At 38.7% G+C, this 17,342-nt stretch overlaps 2 protein-coding genes and 1 pseudogene across 2 annotated transcripts in view; 1 reads left to right on the top strand and 2 right to left on the bottom strand.

Moving 5' to 3' along the window:
- LOC146469825 (uncharacterized) overlaps window positions 1-5,490 on the bottom strand; it is a 24,917-nt gene extending 19,427 nt beyond the window's left edge. The window contains exon 1 of the mRNA XM_085122806.1: window positions 5,347-5,490. The gene's annotated coding sequence lies outside the window, so the exon portion shown is untranslated. The remainder of the gene's footprint in view (window positions 1-5,346) is intronic.
- On the top strand, window positions 4,247-17,342 carry LOC146469823 (uncharacterized). The gene is made up of 5 exons (XM_085122808.1): window positions 4,247-4,369; window positions 6,410-6,497; window positions 6,640-7,100; window positions 8,841-9,182; window positions 15,914-17,342. Coding segments are annotated over exons 2-5 (984 nt in total). The 5' UTR covers window positions 4,247-4,369; window positions 6,410-6,495; the 3' UTR covers window positions 16,093-17,342.
- On the bottom strand, window positions 14,281-15,747 carry LOC146469824 (uncharacterized protein KIAA1958-like; annotated as a pseudogene).

Here is a 17,342-nt window from a genome sequence, read left to right as displayed (position 1 = left end):
GTTTCTCTCACGGGCGGAAATCGAAAAATCTGTCGTTGTAACATGTTGGCTGCATCATTACAGCAGACGCCGGAAACGATAAATCTCATAGTCGGTGCTATCGGAAGTGTTTCCCGATATAGCTTAGCATTGAAACAATTGATAAAATACACATGCACTATACTTCACACTGAAATAACATTTAATCCATACATTTCCCTGTATTTTTTCCCGCGAACCATTTTTAGTATCACTTCACGCCTGGCTCGCTATACAGACAAATGTATGGAAATTTCAAAACGCGGCTGGACGCTTTCTGGCACAGCTACATCCCTCCAATTTTTTCTTAAAATCCTTTTCCTAGTGCCAAAAGTTTCCAATTCATGAATTTTTCAGAAGCGATGTTTTATGAAAATTATTTGACATCGGATTTCCATACAAACACTGTTATTTCAAGCCTGTTTGCCTACTCGTCAAAATGGCGTCGAAAACCGTGATAAGGCCTATTACCATATGTAAATTACCCGAGATTTAGACCCCCTGTGGTCTGACCTCTGGTAAGCGACCACCTCCCGTAAGCGACCACATATACTTGACATTATGGGTAGTCGCTTATGGGAGGTTCGACTGTAGTACTCAATAGCAGATGATTTCATTCTTCCTCCTCCTCATCGGAGCGACGCAAGCTTTCGCCAGTGACAAATGGTCCTTGAGGATGCATGCCTTTGTGCCCTTTTTTGCGGATTTGACGCAAAGAAAACAATGGTACAGAGTCCCTTCACACGAGCAGTCTGCGTCTTCACATCTTTGAAACGTTTCTGGGCACTCTGCATCACCTGGCACAATGGACAAGTACGCTATGTCCTGAACAATAAAACAGTGCGCTTTGTAAAATGGAATGAACACTTTGATAAAGTGCGCTCTAAGGTTAGTTGTTATAAAAGTTGTCTCAGGTAGGATCGACATAACGGTTAACTTGTATGCAATGAAACAACATCTAGTGCTTTCAGTACAACCTGTGTACGTGTACTGTGATGCTGTTTGTGGTAATCTGAACAATAGGGCAGCCCGTATAATTACCTAGCAAGGCTACTCGGTAGGAGATCTGTTGATCTCCTTTACTTTTTCAACTGGGATAATGATCCAGTGAGAAGGGATAAACGGCTTCCCCTTATTAGACTTATTATATTAGACGCATTTCACAAAAATGTGCATAAATATGTTATCGGTCTGTTCCCGATCAGCAGTAACAGAAACTCCTAAGATTTCGTCTTAGAGAAAATATTTCAGTTTAATATATACAAAGGTTCATACAATTCTCTCCCTCTGTATTTAAAGACCGCAGAATCAAAACTATTACATGAAAAGAACCGATCAAACGCCGTCAGACCGTCCCTTGATACCTAAAAAGCTGTGGATGTCATTTGTGTCCTTTGACGCAGGAGTGTATTTTGTACGTACACGTATAATAGGATGTTTTGTATTTGAGACGTAAATATTGTATCGCCTATTTATCTACATACAAAAAGTTGACCTCATTTATTCACTCACTCAATAATTTTATACCAATTGTATTAGGAGTTATTGTATGATCTTTTAGTTGATTAGTTGTTATGATTAGTTATTCTAGTAGATATCACTAAACCTTTATTGTAATTAACAAGACCAATACCTCCCTTTAGAGAGTAAGGCGTAATAAAGATGTACTGTTAGCCGTTACTGTTACTCACTCACTCGCTCGCTCGCTCACTCACTCACTCACTCACTCACTCACTCACTCACTCACTCACTCACTCACTCACTCACTCACTCACTCACTCACTCACTCACTCACTCACTCACTCACTCACTCACTCACTCACTCACTCACTCACTCACTCACTCACTCACTCACTCACTCACTCACTCACTCACTCACTCACTCACTCACTCACTCACTCACTCACTCACTCACTCACTCACTCACTCACTCACTCACTCACTCACTCACTCACTCACTCACTCACTCACTCACTCACTCACTCACTCACTCACTCACTCACTCACTCACTCACTCACTCACTCACTCACTCACTCACTCACTCACTCACTCACTCACTCACTCACTCACTCACACTCTACGGCCTCGAATTTATTTGCAACGTCCAGTTTGATAGGGTACTGATTAGCAGGTACGTTTAACTTCCCGGCGGGGAAACTCCCATATAAAAGTGACAGGGGTGATCGTCGCACATTTTGTAGGGTAGGTAAAGGTAACAGAATTCTGTTTTGTTGGTGTGGTCGAAACAAATTTTTTGGCCCCTAAGAGATAACAAATCAGTTGACTTCCTCTCATATGTTTCGGCTCAATACCCGGCTAAAAGGGTAACACTATACCTCTGACGAAAGTAATTTCAGATTTTACCACCCTAACGGGCACCAAACCGCCAGTTTTTAACCTTTAAAAGCTATGACGATCATCCCCGTTACTTTTATACAGGAGTCCCCCAACACGGAGGCTAAACTGTCTCTTTAAACAGTATGTGATCCTGACCAGCTAATCCTGTTCTGTAAAGTAAATCGTAGTGTTCACTTTTAAATTTGTGTCTGGGGATAAGATAGAATATGTGCAACATTCATAGAGTAATTAAAACCAAAAAATGTGATTTTAATCTTATCACTTGTCAGATGATGGCACTAAGCTAATTAGGGTGTCTGGCCTTGGCGATGACCCCCAAGGTTTCTTTTACTTGAGAAGAGGGTTGAAATCCATGGAACGCAAAAATATGTTGAAATATTATTTATGTGAAGATTCTAATCCAAAACAGAACATGTTAATGCTAACGAGAAATTTAACGGAACCGTTTTAGTCAAAGCATGTTGTTAAACCTCAGAGTGAGGCCCTCTTGAAATGGAAGACTTTTTTTAATTTTGAACAATCAGTGATTATCTTTCGCGCAAGGCTTGTGAAACACACAGGAGTCACCTTGAACCGTTCAAGGTAGAACGGCATTGTTTAAATGCGGTAAAGCACTTACCGTCATCTCATGAGGCTCTGTTTAAAACAAGAGAGGATCTTTCCCTTCCGAAATCTTAGCTGAGTTCACCGCGAATTCAAGATTTGCAACGTTTGTACAAACAGACTATCAGATAAAATTCCCCACTAAACCTCACGTGAGATATGTATTTCGTAATTTTTATGTGTTATTCCCCGTGTTTAAGAACCGTAAACTTAAAGATTTATTGATAGCTTAATCCGTAAAATTAATAGGAAATTGTGGTGCCCAGTCCTCTGGTTCATGTGGCGGTGGTTTTGTGGTTCATCCTACGGTGGTTCATCCCATGGTGGTTCATGTCACGGTGGTTCATGCTATGGTGGGTGAACGTTACAACCTTATATGCCTTCCCAAAGAAGGCATGTCAAAAGGACCTGGGTCCAACCTGTGCCCTTTTGGTTTGTTTCTATTAAGTGATTTCTCACTCTACGTATACTGCAAACATTCAACTACGAAACCGAGTTGTTTTACCTCTTTTCGTGTTATAAGGAATAGTGAAGACCGTTCGTTGATCGACAGAATTGTTCAGACTGTCAGACATGCATTGGGGGCCAAAAAGTAAGCAATGAGTTTCGGTTTGTCTTCAGTCAAAGGATGAATAGTGCAGGAAGTTAAAGTCGTTACACCACGATTATAAACTTGCCACATTTTTGCCCTTTCACTGTCTCTTTTATTTTCCTCGAGACATATTGTAAAATACTCATTGTCGAAAATTTGCTCTCAAACTCTTTCTGTTTTCCCTCTTAGACGTATAATTCTTTGTTAAGCTCGAATAATGACCGCCCAGGATAAAACTATTCATTATCGCCTGAGGTTAAAATTATAGGAGGGATCAAATTGTATGCCTTGTAGTCTGGATATAAATACACTGTTATGCACGAAGCGGATTCTGTTCCAAATATGTTGAGCGCTCGCTTAGCAGTTAAGCGTAGAGGCACCAAGGCTCTGAATTATATTTCCAAATTTCGAATTTTGATATATTGCTAGTTATAACTCAGTGCTCTTCTACTATTGCATCACTCAACAAACATCACCTATATTCAAATAGCAACTCAAGTTACATGGACGTCTATCAACTCGTCTGACAAAAGTCCCTGACTACACTGAAGCTCGAATGTTCGCAATTAAATACTCGAATTGTAGACATGTTTGGGTTAACCGACTGTGGGAACTTACAGAATCCTGTTAACTACTCAACTAAGAAAACCCGGGCAAACCCACACAAATGCAAATAACAGGTATCCAATGAAAAACTTGGAAAGAACGGCAGCTTAAGGACATTAACAAACCAAATTTACACGTCGCTCCAAGCCAACGTGGTCAGCAAGAATTGCCAAGCATATCTATCTCGAGAGGTATGGTTAAAAGTCCAAAGTAAACAATCAACTAGACGACGACACTTAATTATAAACTTACAAAGCACTTGTGTACGATAACCTAGACCGTGAATTATAACATCAACATGACGGTCACGAGTTCTTAAGATGCGGAAATGCGGTTAAGCTTCAGTGGCAAACTCAGCTCTTTAAATCTGGCGGTTATTACTGATGCATGGTAAAAATATTCGCTCGAACATTAGGTGAACTCTAAAAGACTTCTTGTTGATCATTTAATCAACAAAATAAAATCAGGAAGAAGAACATCGTGTAAATAAGGTGCTTTAAAATATCATCAGTTGAATGTTCCGTTTCATTGTTTACACTATTGAATAGCATTAAATCAATCTTTTGAATCGCTATTTTAGTAGCCTACATGTATTCAGTCTTGTTGATGTTTTCCGAGACTTCTAGTTTAGGCTGGTTCTGAACGTTCTTCAGTGATTCTTGGGTTTCCATGTTTGAGTGCAGCGTGTTTCGTTTTCGACTTAAGGGCGCTTCTTGGGCTTCGCACCGCTACGGACTGTAGTATTTAAAAATACTACAGTCACACGAGAATACCGTAATTGACGCTACAAAATGAAAACCGCAGGTTTGGAAACGTAATTTCGAATAAGGTCACGTATATATTATGCGAAATAATATAGTTCTGGGTGAAACACACTTTGAAATGCAAGGATATAATGTCAAAATGTAGATGTGATTCAATTCGTGTCTGCACGTAATCGAATTATTTTCACGACATGTACATTTGCATATGTTTTAGTATTTGTGCTTGGATGGGGTAATATCGGCTTCTTTCTTATTTTCAGTTTCATTCCTAGAAATAGAAATGCCACAATGGAAGTTTAAACCGAAAACGATGATTTGTCTGGAAAGATCTAAATCGATCGACGGTACTATCAAAATGAAATCTTGTTGTACTTTGTAATGTACATAACTGAAATATGGCTTACCGCTCTGGTTGTCGATCATTGCCCCCATTAACCATGATTTTTCGACGTTCAAGGCTTCGGACGTGAAGTACTTAGCTTGTATGACGCAGTATTTTGGATAGAAAACTGTTTTTACGAGAATCAAACCAGCACACAAGCCGGAAATACTTCCGTTTGAGTCACAATCGGTAGGAATGCCGGGTAGTTCAACCGATATAGCCTGGAACGAGACATAATTTTTGTGTGGCAACTGCGCATGCCGTTAAGGAACTTTATTAGTGAATTTTGCTAAGTTAGTTACGGAGCAGTTGTTTCACAAGGCAAGTTAAGCTCAAATGACATCAAATGTCCTACACTTAAACCGGGGTCAAACGTAAAAAAAAAAAATTAGAAAATTCTGCTAAAGTTAAAGCTTTTCCTTGACCGCGGTTAAAAAAAGCGCAAATAACGTTACAACTCTTGCTCACGTTGCCAAATCTTTCCTAGTGTTAGCGTCTCGTTGAAGTTGAACTTGCCTCGCTCTGACCAGTGTGGGAATCTAATTCGAAGATTCTACACCGTTCCCTGCTAGTTAGTACTTCTAGACTTTTCTCGTTTATTTTTATTTTTTTTTTATTTAATTTTTTTTGAGGAAACTGTACTGTCGTAAACTCGAGTTTTCAAGGCTTTAATAATTGCTGCTCAAGTTATTCAAAACAACTATTAAATAATTCAAGTATTAAAGTAGGAGACTTTCACGGTTTAATGATTTAAGTCCAGAATTTTGAAAAGATGACTGTAAGTGCTACTTCAATGCCAACCTTCTGTTTTGATCGCACTCCAGTATTTTGCATACTGACTCTCAATTTGATCGCCTGCACTATCCACGAATAGCAAGTGGCCAGGTTGCAACAAACTATTTTATCGATGGTTGATTTTGTCCAACTTTTATGTATTTTTCAACAAACTGCATTCAATGCTTTCCACCAGAGAACTCACCCGTCACCAATTAAATTAAAGAAATTTGCATTTCGACGTTACTCACCCAGAAAACGGAACAATCAGAACAAGGCGAGCCTATTCACTTCTATCGATTGCTTTTAAGGGCTGAAACAGAGACAGATCAGGAGAGATCAAAACGGAGAAAATAATCGACCGTGTAAAAGATCAGCTGTTTTTTTAATTAAAAAGATGTAAGTACCAATTGTTATGTCGCTGTTTTGATTCATGTTGTAGAACCTCGTGTAAATATAGTTTCTTAACTATTACATAATGATTATTAAGCGAAACCGCGCAATTTTTCAATTTACCCTTTGATCTTCTCTCTCTACTCAGGTTTCCGACAACATCGTCGATTTTCTTCGTGGTTGTTACTTTGTTAGTCGGACTTTCTCGTGCAGAGTCGCAATGCCACCAAATCAACGAAACAGTATCCAACCTTTCCATTCAATGTGGATACCACTACACTGCACGATTTAATTCCACACAAAATTTCGACAACGCATCGCAAGCTATTTCATCTTTGAAGTCTCTCCTTAAGAACTGTTCGGCATTTGTCGATACAATGATATGCTCTCTTTATCTACCGCGCTGCAGTGAAGAAATAAAAGGACCGTATTTACCCTGCAAAGGAGTCTGCCAAGATTATGCAAACGAATGCAGGGATGTTATTCAAGCAAATCGACTCGAGAGGACAGCAATGTGTGATGACTTGCCAGAGAAAGATAACCCACAGACAAGTAAGGGGTACAGAGAGAGATGCTTCACCCCTCCTGACTACAGAGATAGTGGAAGAAGTAAGTAATCCAACATTCGGGCTTATTAAGGGGAATGGTGCGGAACTTAATTAAGACATAACAAACTGACACATTTTCTTAAGATAACAAGTGATATAAAGCATTGTGTGCATATAACCAATATTTTGGTATTTGTAAAGTTGTTTTGATTACGAAAAGGTAACGAAAGATTTGTTTTCTTTTATTCGTTTGTTCTCTTGAAGTTAAAACCTTGTCATTATAAAATCACTGATTATACACCTTCAATATATTTTAAAGGGTTTCACGAAGTAAAATGGCAGACATATTTTGTGGCCTAAGAGTTATCTCGATACGCACCAGGAGACATTCCTTCCAGTCAATATATTGTCCATGGATAGACCAGTGATATAAATTGTGTCTTGTCTCAAACAAGCCAACAACGATCCCATTTAGATTGTAAATAAACAGATACTGTTGGCACGATTGGGACAGTTAAGTCAAACTTGTGGATAATTTTAATAGACCTATATAAACAATTCAGAATGACCACCAACAGATTAGACACAGAAGATCAAGATAGAGATAAATTATAATTGATCTTCTCTCGTACACTGTTTAATTAACACTGACATGACCCACTCTGCAAACTTTCAAAAGCTCATTTGATTGCCGCCAAACCTGGATGCAAACTGTTCAGTTCAAAATAGCGTCTTTTGTGGATTATTCTGACCCTTGCATTTTTCTGACTCTAGAATTGAGGGTTGAAATACATGCATACATGAATAAATTTCTTTTCGAAGTTTAGAGTAGCTCACAATAAACGTATTAGAATATCTCAGGGGAAAAAAGAAATAAATGAATCAACAAATGAAAAAATAACTGAAATAAATAAAAGATAGATTAAGATGAAACGTTGAAAACTCCAATTCTTTCCTACCATGAAGAAAAGAATGTGCAAGTTGTTATATTTATTGAAATAATTCTGTTTTATTCATGCTAGCACATACGCAGCACAATTTTGTAGTTATCGTGTTTTCAAGGTGACCTCTTTATAAAAGCCCGTTGGTTTCTTGAAGTTTTCCTTCTGTATGTTTATTGCAGTTATTTTCCTTACATTAATGTGCTTTATGGTCTTTATGGAAAGTAAATAAAATAAGTTCTCGAATGACGTTATTCTTACTGTAAAGTGGTAACTCTTCTACCTAGGGTTGAGTTTTTAAAACTCGAGGTCGGAAGATAAAAATAACAGTTCTTTTCACGTCTAATTTTCCTGCAACTGATCTGGTTCGCAAATTTTGCACGCGAAACTACATTTGAATGCAGGGGACCACACGATGTACTGTACTATAAACTATTCTGAATAATTTTCGTTGCTGAATCTCTTGAAGAGGAGATGCACGTGTCCGACATCACCTTAAGTGTCGATAAACCAAACTGATTACAGGGCTGACAAAGGAGGCTAGTGGTACTAGTTGGAATATTGGCCCAATTAAAATTGCATCTTCCGCAGTGTCCGTCTTGTAATAAGTTGGGTTTGTTTCCACACGATCGAACTCTTTGTAAAAAAATTCCCCACTAGGAGGCTTCATCGTATGTCCTGCGACACTGACTGTGCGTAGTGCACTTACTTTGAAATCAGGGCATTAAAAATGCAGATAAAAAATTGTTAATGAAGAGTGTTTGTTAAAGGGAAGTTTAACTGATATTTCGACCATTTACAACCCGTTTGTCTCGCAAATGTTTCCTTATGTGGCCTATCTTTTTGCTTCCTTTATCTAGCACAACAACAGAACGTAAGCGCTCACGCAACAACGACCAAATCGCCTGCGAATGTTAGCTCCCTGCTCACAACGAGAGAGGCAGTTGGAAATGTAAGCACCTTAGTGACAACGCCCAGAACATCTGAAAATGTCAGAACCCCTGTGACAACTGTGATGGCTGAGCCATCTGGAAAAGGTACTGTGTCTGTGACAACAGCGATGGGAATGGAAAATGTAATCACGTCTGTAGTGACGACTGAACAACCAGGAAAGTATTCAACTGATGGTGAGGTTTCCTCCACTGTTAGAACACGTGACCGGCAGCCTAGCAGCTCTAGTACTTCTGTACCAGGAATCAAAGGTACGAAAAACAGTGAATATCTGGGTTTTCTTTAAAAGAATAAGGTGCAAGATAGATTTGTAGTCGAAGAAATAATTGTTTCCAAAGTACAACCACTAAACGCCCTTCGGAGGTGGGTTGAATAAGGGAGACCCTATCCGGCAGCACGAAGAAAAGTGGGACCCATATCCTGAGGCCGCTGCAGTAGCTGTCAAGGCCTGATATAAACCTTCTCAAGCAGTTTAAGGCCTGGGTTTGAAGGGTGTTAAGAAATTATGAATGATCCCCTATAACTTCGGTTTGTCTGCCTAGAACAAGATGAAATTTTCCCTGAATATTAAACTTGATGTTTTCTTTTGCCTTAACGTATAATTTTGATCACGTGACACATCACGTGACCAAAAAATGAAAATTTCGTAAATCGGCGATATGGTGGCGAATTTTCTTTATATAGATAACTGAATTAGTGTTTCCGAAGCAGATTTTAAATATTAAACTTTCTACGTTTGGAATGATTGTCCTTAAGTTTTTAAATTGGAGAAATTAACAATCAAAGGTTGAATTGTGGACTAAAAAATGACCTTTGGCCTGATAAATTTTTTCTGGAGAACAATGGACGATCATTCCAAACGTGAAGCGATGGAGATACATAATCTTTATTAGAAACGCGTTTTTGTGTGATGTTTTCTCTTAAACCCGTCGCCTACCTGTCAAATCTTTGCTTTTTTCACAAAAACGATCACGTGACTTGTCACGTGATCTATAGTACCACTTATTACGCTTAGAAATTTTCAGAATGATGAGTTCTTTTTATCTTCCAAATTCTAGTTCAGTGCCATTGAATTTGTTAAAGTTATCTAGAATAAACCATTTTTCCTCTTAAAAGCCCTAAACCCATGCAGGCCTTAAACTGCTTGAGTTGATAAACATAGCAAATAGAAATTAGTGTTTAAATTCTAAGTTGGGATAGTTACCCACTTTGACTTATCAGTTGCAATTGGCTACAGAAAGTAATACAGCAAATTTATAGCACTTAGGGTATTGTGGGTCGCCGGAGACAGCAGCGTCACGGAAACGTACGGTAATAGGACGTATATTTACAGGCCAAAGCATTAGCTTAATATTATTGAAATTCGCCGTACATGTGTAACAATTTTTTTATAATCACAGGCAACTAAACATTAAGGACAACTAAGTACTTTAATCTGGACAGAAAGACTGACAGACTGGTTTTATGGAAGTTACTTTACAGACAAAAACACTGAATTGCTTAAACTTTTACAAGCATTTTCTGAATAATTACAACAGAGCAATAAATAGAGATTACTTCATGGTTGGTGAGTGCGTACGATTTTTATCCACGAGTTGTAAAGAGTCGCAAACGAACGAGTGAGTTTGCGATTCTTCACAACGAGTGAATAAAAATCGTACAAGCGAACCAACCATGAAGTAATTTGTTTATTATATATGTACTGAGATATTACAACATAATGTTAACAACTATCAATTGCACGGTGAAATCAACACAAAGATCACAACGAGTTGCGAATGATTTTATTCGAGCAAACTGAACGTACAAAAATTCCTATCAACATTAAAGTTATTCAATGACTCTGAAAAAAGTGGAACACAGTGTACCCTTAAACGTTAAGGGCTAAGATTTGCATATCATGGCGTTCGGACGCGGCTTCAAGCTCTCCGCAAATTTATGTGTGTTTCTCTGTATTTACATCACTTTGGAGTTCTTCAGATTCTCAGATGTATATGAGAACACTTTGCTTAACGATAGAGAGACGTATTTTGTTTCCCAGATGAATTGCAGGGCTGAAGTTGCTGGTGCTTCATTTCATCGAAACAAACCGACCCGGAGGCAAGAGTCTAATGGACGACTAAAAAGTGTTATGCTTTGTAAGCTTTTTCATCGTGCCTGTTTTGCTTTGACTCTTATTGCTCTTGCTGGTGACATTGAGATTAATCCCGGCTACCAGACATTTCCTGATATCAAGTCCACTAGAGGTCTCAAGATTGCTCACTTGAATATACGAAGTCTCGCAAACAAAACCGACTCTCTGCGTCTTGAGGGAATTAACAACAAAACTTTTGACGTGCTAACTCTGTCCGAGATTTGGCTGGATTCCTCAACAAGTGATGCTGAAATAAAACTCCCTGGATTTGTGTGCATAAGGTTAGATCGCACTGGCAATAAAGAGGGATATGGCGGAGTTGCTATGTATGTAAGAGAAGATTTGGCGTTTCGTTTGCGGAATGATATCAATACTGGTGGACAGGAATGTTTATGGATTGAGTTAATTCGATATAAATGTAAGCCAACGTTATTATGTTGCGCTTATAGAGCACCAGATGCCGATCTCCGCACTTTTAACTCGTCTCTGCGAGATAGTATGCCTGCTGTTGATCTTGAAAAATCGGATGTGGTCATTTTAGGAGATCTAAACGCAAACATGATGCCTAATTCAAAATTGCCCAAGAAAGACAAACAACTACTTCTCAACTTCTCGCGCGCTTTTGACTTCACACAGCTGATAAAAGAGCCTACTCGAATATCTGACACCTCACGGACCTTGATTGACCTGATTTTTGTCAATAATGAACATCGCATTGTTAAATCTGGTGTTGTTCCGTTTCCATTGATCGACCATTACCTGGTGTTTTGCATTCTAAAGACTGGTGTGCACACAAAAGCACATCCAAGAATGTTTGAGTATCGCTCTTACAAGAATTTCGATGCGAATTCATTTAAACGAAGATCTTAGGAATGTTCCTTGGCACGTCGTTGACAATGAAAACAATATCGACGACGCTTGACTTGGAACAAACTATTTTCAGAAGTTGCAGACGATCATGCACCTGTCAAACGACGACGTGTGAAGGGAACACCTCTTCCTTGGATGAATAGCAAAATTAGCGAATCAATGAGAGATCGAGACTGGTATCATCGTAAAGCACGTAAATCGAACTCAGAAAAGCACTGGAACACTTACAGGAAACTGAGGAACAAAGTAAACCGCTTAGTAAAATCTGCTAAGTCGAAATATTACTGCGAAATGATCGAGGAAGCCAGAGGAGATCACGGCAAAATGTGGAAAGCTGTAAACGAAGCATGCAATCGTAATTCATCCTCAGAAAAGGTTCAGTGCATCATTTCCGATGGCATTCAGCACACCACTTCCAAATCCATTGCTGCTGCTTTGAATAGCTTCTTTGCATCCATAGGCAAGCGCCTAGCTGACAAAATAACGACTACCTGGTCGAATTGCAACGTGGTTTTAGAACAACCGTTGTCTCAGTTCCAGTTAACTGAACTAGAGGAATCGTTTGTGCTTCAGCAGCTTACTTCCTTGAAGACAAATAAAGCAATTGGTTTGGACAAAATTAGTGCTAGACTACTCAAGAGCTCTGCTAATACAATCACTCCCTCCATCACTAAGCTGTTGAATCGATCGATTCTTACGGGTAAATTTCCTAAATTGTGGAAATGCTCAAAATTACAGCCTTATTTAAATCAGGCGACCGGCCAAATGCATCGAACTATCGACCTATCTCTATTTTACCGACACTCAGTAAACTTCTCGAGAAAGCCGTGCATTCCCACTTCTACCAGTACTTGGTTATTAACAACCTTCTCACAAGGAAACAGTTTGGATTCAGGCAGGGGCTCTCTACTGAATCTGCTTTGACATCTTTTGCTGATGAAGTCTTATTGAACATGGAACAAGGTAAACTGTGTGGGGCCGTGTTTTTGGATTTAACCAAGGCTTTCGACACTGTGGACCATCGGATTTTGTTACGCAAGCTTTCCAAAATTGGTTTATGTGAGAACTCGCTTCAGTGGTTCCGCTCTTACATTACTGACAGGAAACAGCGTACATGTTGTGGGAACGAGTTGTCTGATGAATTGCCAGTTACCCATGGGGTCCCTCAGGGAAGTATTCTGGGTCCTCTGCTATTTGTCATCTACATTAACGATTTGCCAAGCGTTCTAGATGCCTGTCAAGCATCACTTTATGCAGATGACACGGTGATCTACTGCTATGGGTCTTCCTCTCAGGAGCTGACTGAAAAGCTCAACCAAGACCTCCTGGCTGTGGCGAAATGGCTGAATGAACATAAGTTAACACTGAATCTGGACAAAACCAAATGCATGCTTATAGGCAGTAACAAGAAGTTACAGAGGAAAATAGCTCTAACTGTTTCAATCTTTGATCATTGTATAAAAAATGTTACTTGTTTTAAATATCTTGGAATCTTAATATCGTCTGATTTTTCGTGGACAAATCATGTCGAATACATGGCAGGGAAAGTTAATCAAAGGCTTGGCCTACTTAGACGCATTAAGCATTTGTTACCGTTTAAGGCGCGCATCCTTTTTTACAAAAGCCTTGTTATGCCCTTATTCGAGTATGCTGATTTAGTTTGGGGAGACAAACATAATGTAACTTTAATGTCTAGTTTGCAAGTGCTTCAAAATAAGGCGGCTAAAATAATATTAGATCGACCACTGTATTCCTCTGCGTCTGATGCGTTAACTACACTGAAGTGGTTAACACTAGAAAAAAGGCGCTTCCAGCGCCGATGCGTACATGTATATAAATGTCTTAATGGTCTCACGCATCACGAATTAACATAAGTCACTCAGCAAGAACAGCATAGTTACAACACAAGAAATAAAGCAAACCTCAAAATTCCATCCATTAAAAGAAACTGGGGTAAACAAAGAACTGGCTATCATGCTGTAAGTGATTTTAACTCGCTGGACAAAACTATTCGAGCCTCTGATAATGTAAATATTTTGAAGCGTCAGATTTTTAATTCATTGATTTAAGTTTTGTATTACACATAAGATACATTAGTTTTTAGTAGCATCTTTTAGCATTTTTATTCATTGTAAATTTTTAATTTTTAATTTTCGAGGTCCTTTTTGTAAACCACTTTTTAGTGAAAAAGTTTCCTCATTAAAGATTGTCATTATTTAACGATTCTTTAACTTTAAATGACAATGAAAATTTTCAGCTTTAAAGATCGTCGTTCAAAACCGTGACTATATAAAATTTGAAAAAGTTGACTGTTTTGTAAAACTAATTATAGTAATGCATGCATTCTAATCAGAGCCAAAATCCAGTACTTTTAGCCTTTTGTACCTCTTTGGAGAAGACTTCACCTCAACTTCTTGAATTGCCAACTTCGGGGATCGATTGAGGCTGTTAATAGAAATGCTGAATTGACCTCCATGAATAACAGCGCCCGTGAAAAGCGACATCGCTTGTTGGTGATGATCTGCCGCCGAGCGACCCGCCGAGCTAGCTCAAGGATCAGTGGAGCATTCTCCCACTTGAGATGAATTAGTTTCTTCTAAGCTATGCACATTCCCGGACATCAGTTCACTTAAAGTACGAGGCATTTTTACTTGCTGTTTTTCAGAAACTACAGAATAATTTGTCACGCTTTGAAGATTTTTATGTCCCGACAGTTGAATAATATCTGTCGCTGGGATGTCGTTGTTTGTTAAAGTTTGGATCATTGTTTTGCGACCGCTATGGTTCTTTACATTGGGCCCCAGCCCGGCTTTTTCTGCCATTTTTTTCATTAACGAATTCAGCTTGTTCACGCCAACGGCTGACTTTTTAAACCATGGTTTAGAAGAATCTTGTTTTTTACAGTTATTTACTGCTAGATAAAATGGCGCGTTGTTGTCGTTCATTTCCGACGGCCTTTTCTCCGCGTAGAATTTGTAAACAGTGACGGGATCTCTTTCGCTTCTATTTGCCTGACATCTCTGGGATTTTCTCCGGTTCGAGTCTTAGTTTGTCTCTCAGTGTACTCTAAAAATTCCTCGCCATTTGTAGTTTGGCGTAGTTGCATATCGCCCCAACACATGTCTCTGTGTTCCTTACAACCACGGAGACCGAAATAGACTGTGTTGTTGAACCAAACTGTATTCAGTAGAGCCTCAGGAGTTGACTTTCCTAACAATCCTTTGTCATACAGCAGTTTTATGTTGTCTTCTGTGAGGGGAACTGAAGCGTTTGGTTTATCGCCTTTGCCTTTCTTCTTGAGATCTCTTTGTTTTGATTTTAATGCCGTTCGTGCTTTTTCAAACTCGACGTCTCTCATAATGCTGTAGCCGTAATTCTTCTTCTTTAAATACCGTTCAAAACTGGCCATCATAGCACGCAAGGAAGTGGGTTCGTAATCTTCGTTGTTTTCTTTCTTTCTTACTGTTATGATAAATTCGCTGATGAATGAACTCAGTTCGTGTGGGGGAATTTCTTCTACAGGCCTTGACTCGTCTTTTAGCCTCAAAAATTCCTTAAGCAAAGCAACATTTTGTTCAGTTTTCTTCCTGGTGTTTTCGTTTTCTTGTCCTTCAATAAATTCCTTTACTGAAGTTATATCTGCAAACCTTGAATTGCTCGAAGAAGACGCCATGGTTTTCCTTTTGCCTAGTGACGCCGTCAGTGAAAGGCGGGAAAACCTATACGATTTTTGTCACTAGTGAAAACTTTCGTCTGCGGCTTGTGATTGGTCATACGGTATTTTTCACTAGTGAGAAAACTCGTACAACCAATCAGATTGCGTGTACTCTGCAACGCATCATTTTTATTTGACAATTCATTTTGCAATAAATCTCAGTACATATATAATAAAATAATAAAAGTAATATACCAAGTGTAAATCATCTAACGATAGTTTTATTATTAAACATTAATTAATCTATTTATCTTTATCTTTAGGTGCACCTGAAACCCAAGCAAGGAAAGGCAGGAAAATATCGGCTGCAGGTACCGTTGGTATATTACTGGGCTTTATAGGTGGACTGGCCGCCATTATTGCTGGTGTCGAATTATATAAGAGATACAGGAGGAAGAAAAGTGGATACAGGCAGAGTCCAATAAAAATGGATGAACTTTAACCAAAGTATGAGATAATGGAAAAGCCATAAGCATCTCGATTACGGACTGGTTAATCGTAATTTTTGCAGTTAAAAGGGAACAGATAACCACATGCACTCCTAGAGTATTAATTTTGCAGCTTTTTGAAAGACAGTAGGGACCTTCAGATCAGAGTAAGAGTACGAGATTGAATACGAGTACGACTTTCAAATTTCAAATCAGTTACATCCCCAGAACTCTCGCTCCCTCCCGTTGTTTACCAGCTGATAAGGAGACCCTAGAAACAAGAATGGTGTGACAAGCGGTTATCTAAACCACACAAACTAGATTTGAAAAGTCGTACTCGTACTAAATCTCGTACTCGTAGTCAAATTTGAAGGTCCCTATTTTCAAATAAACAGTTGCTGAATTGACCCTGAGACCTTGATTACCATTTAGAAAATCAGCTAGAGAGAACGTCAATAAATTAACCTAGAAACATTAGTTAATAAATACTACGCACCTTGCTGCGTTTCGCAGATTCAATTAGGTCAGCCCAGATGTCGTTTTCTACATCTGACAAATAGGTGAAATTATATTGCATTTAGGGACGGCATCTCCTTTGGTTACTGCGTATACGAAATCGCCCCAGCCATATGCATACTTGGGTTTCCTATGGCCGACACCTACTAATACAGGGATTGAGGGATACAGGGATTCTTACGTGGTTCATAACTATGCGGAGAAAGCAGATCCTAGCAAGGGTTATTGGTATCCAAAAAGAAAATTGCGAAAAACCATTCAATTTTTAGAGATAGCTGAAGTTCAACTTGGAAACGCAATAAATTGCTTTGTCTTTTGCAGCTAATTAAAATTATTGTTGGTTAATTATTATTCTATAAAACAAAAATGCACTGCTACCCCAATCACCCCCCCCCCCCCTATTTTCTTTTTGCATTCCGGTAGCACATGTTAAGATCTGCTTTTCTCGCATAGTCTTTAACTGCGCAAAAATACTTCTGTGTTACGAGGCATCGTCCTGTATAATATTATGTTAAAAATATGAATTCAGAATCATTGGATTTTTGTTACATTGTATTGGTTTATATTGGAAAACTGTTTCAGTTTCTTAAGCATCCAAGAGACTTGCTGAGAAGTTTATATTTTATTTACGCTTCCAATGTCAAGATGTCGTTTGGTCAAATTAGAAAACTATATCGTGTAGAATAGGGGACACCGAACGTATTGAAAATAAATATAAAATGAAATAAATCACTTTATTTAAGAGCCA

This window comes from Pavona decussata, unplaced genomic scaffold, assembly GCF_977016875.1.
Source record: "Pavona decussata unplaced genomic scaffold, jaPavDecu1.1 SCAFFOLD_116, whole genome shotgun sequence".
In the NCBI taxonomy this organism is placed as follows: Eukaryota; Metazoa; Cnidaria; class Anthozoa; order Scleractinia; family Agariciidae; genus Pavona; species Pavona decussata.
Note: the sequence above shows the minus strand (reverse complement) of the source record. Positions and strands in the feature narration are given on the sequence as shown.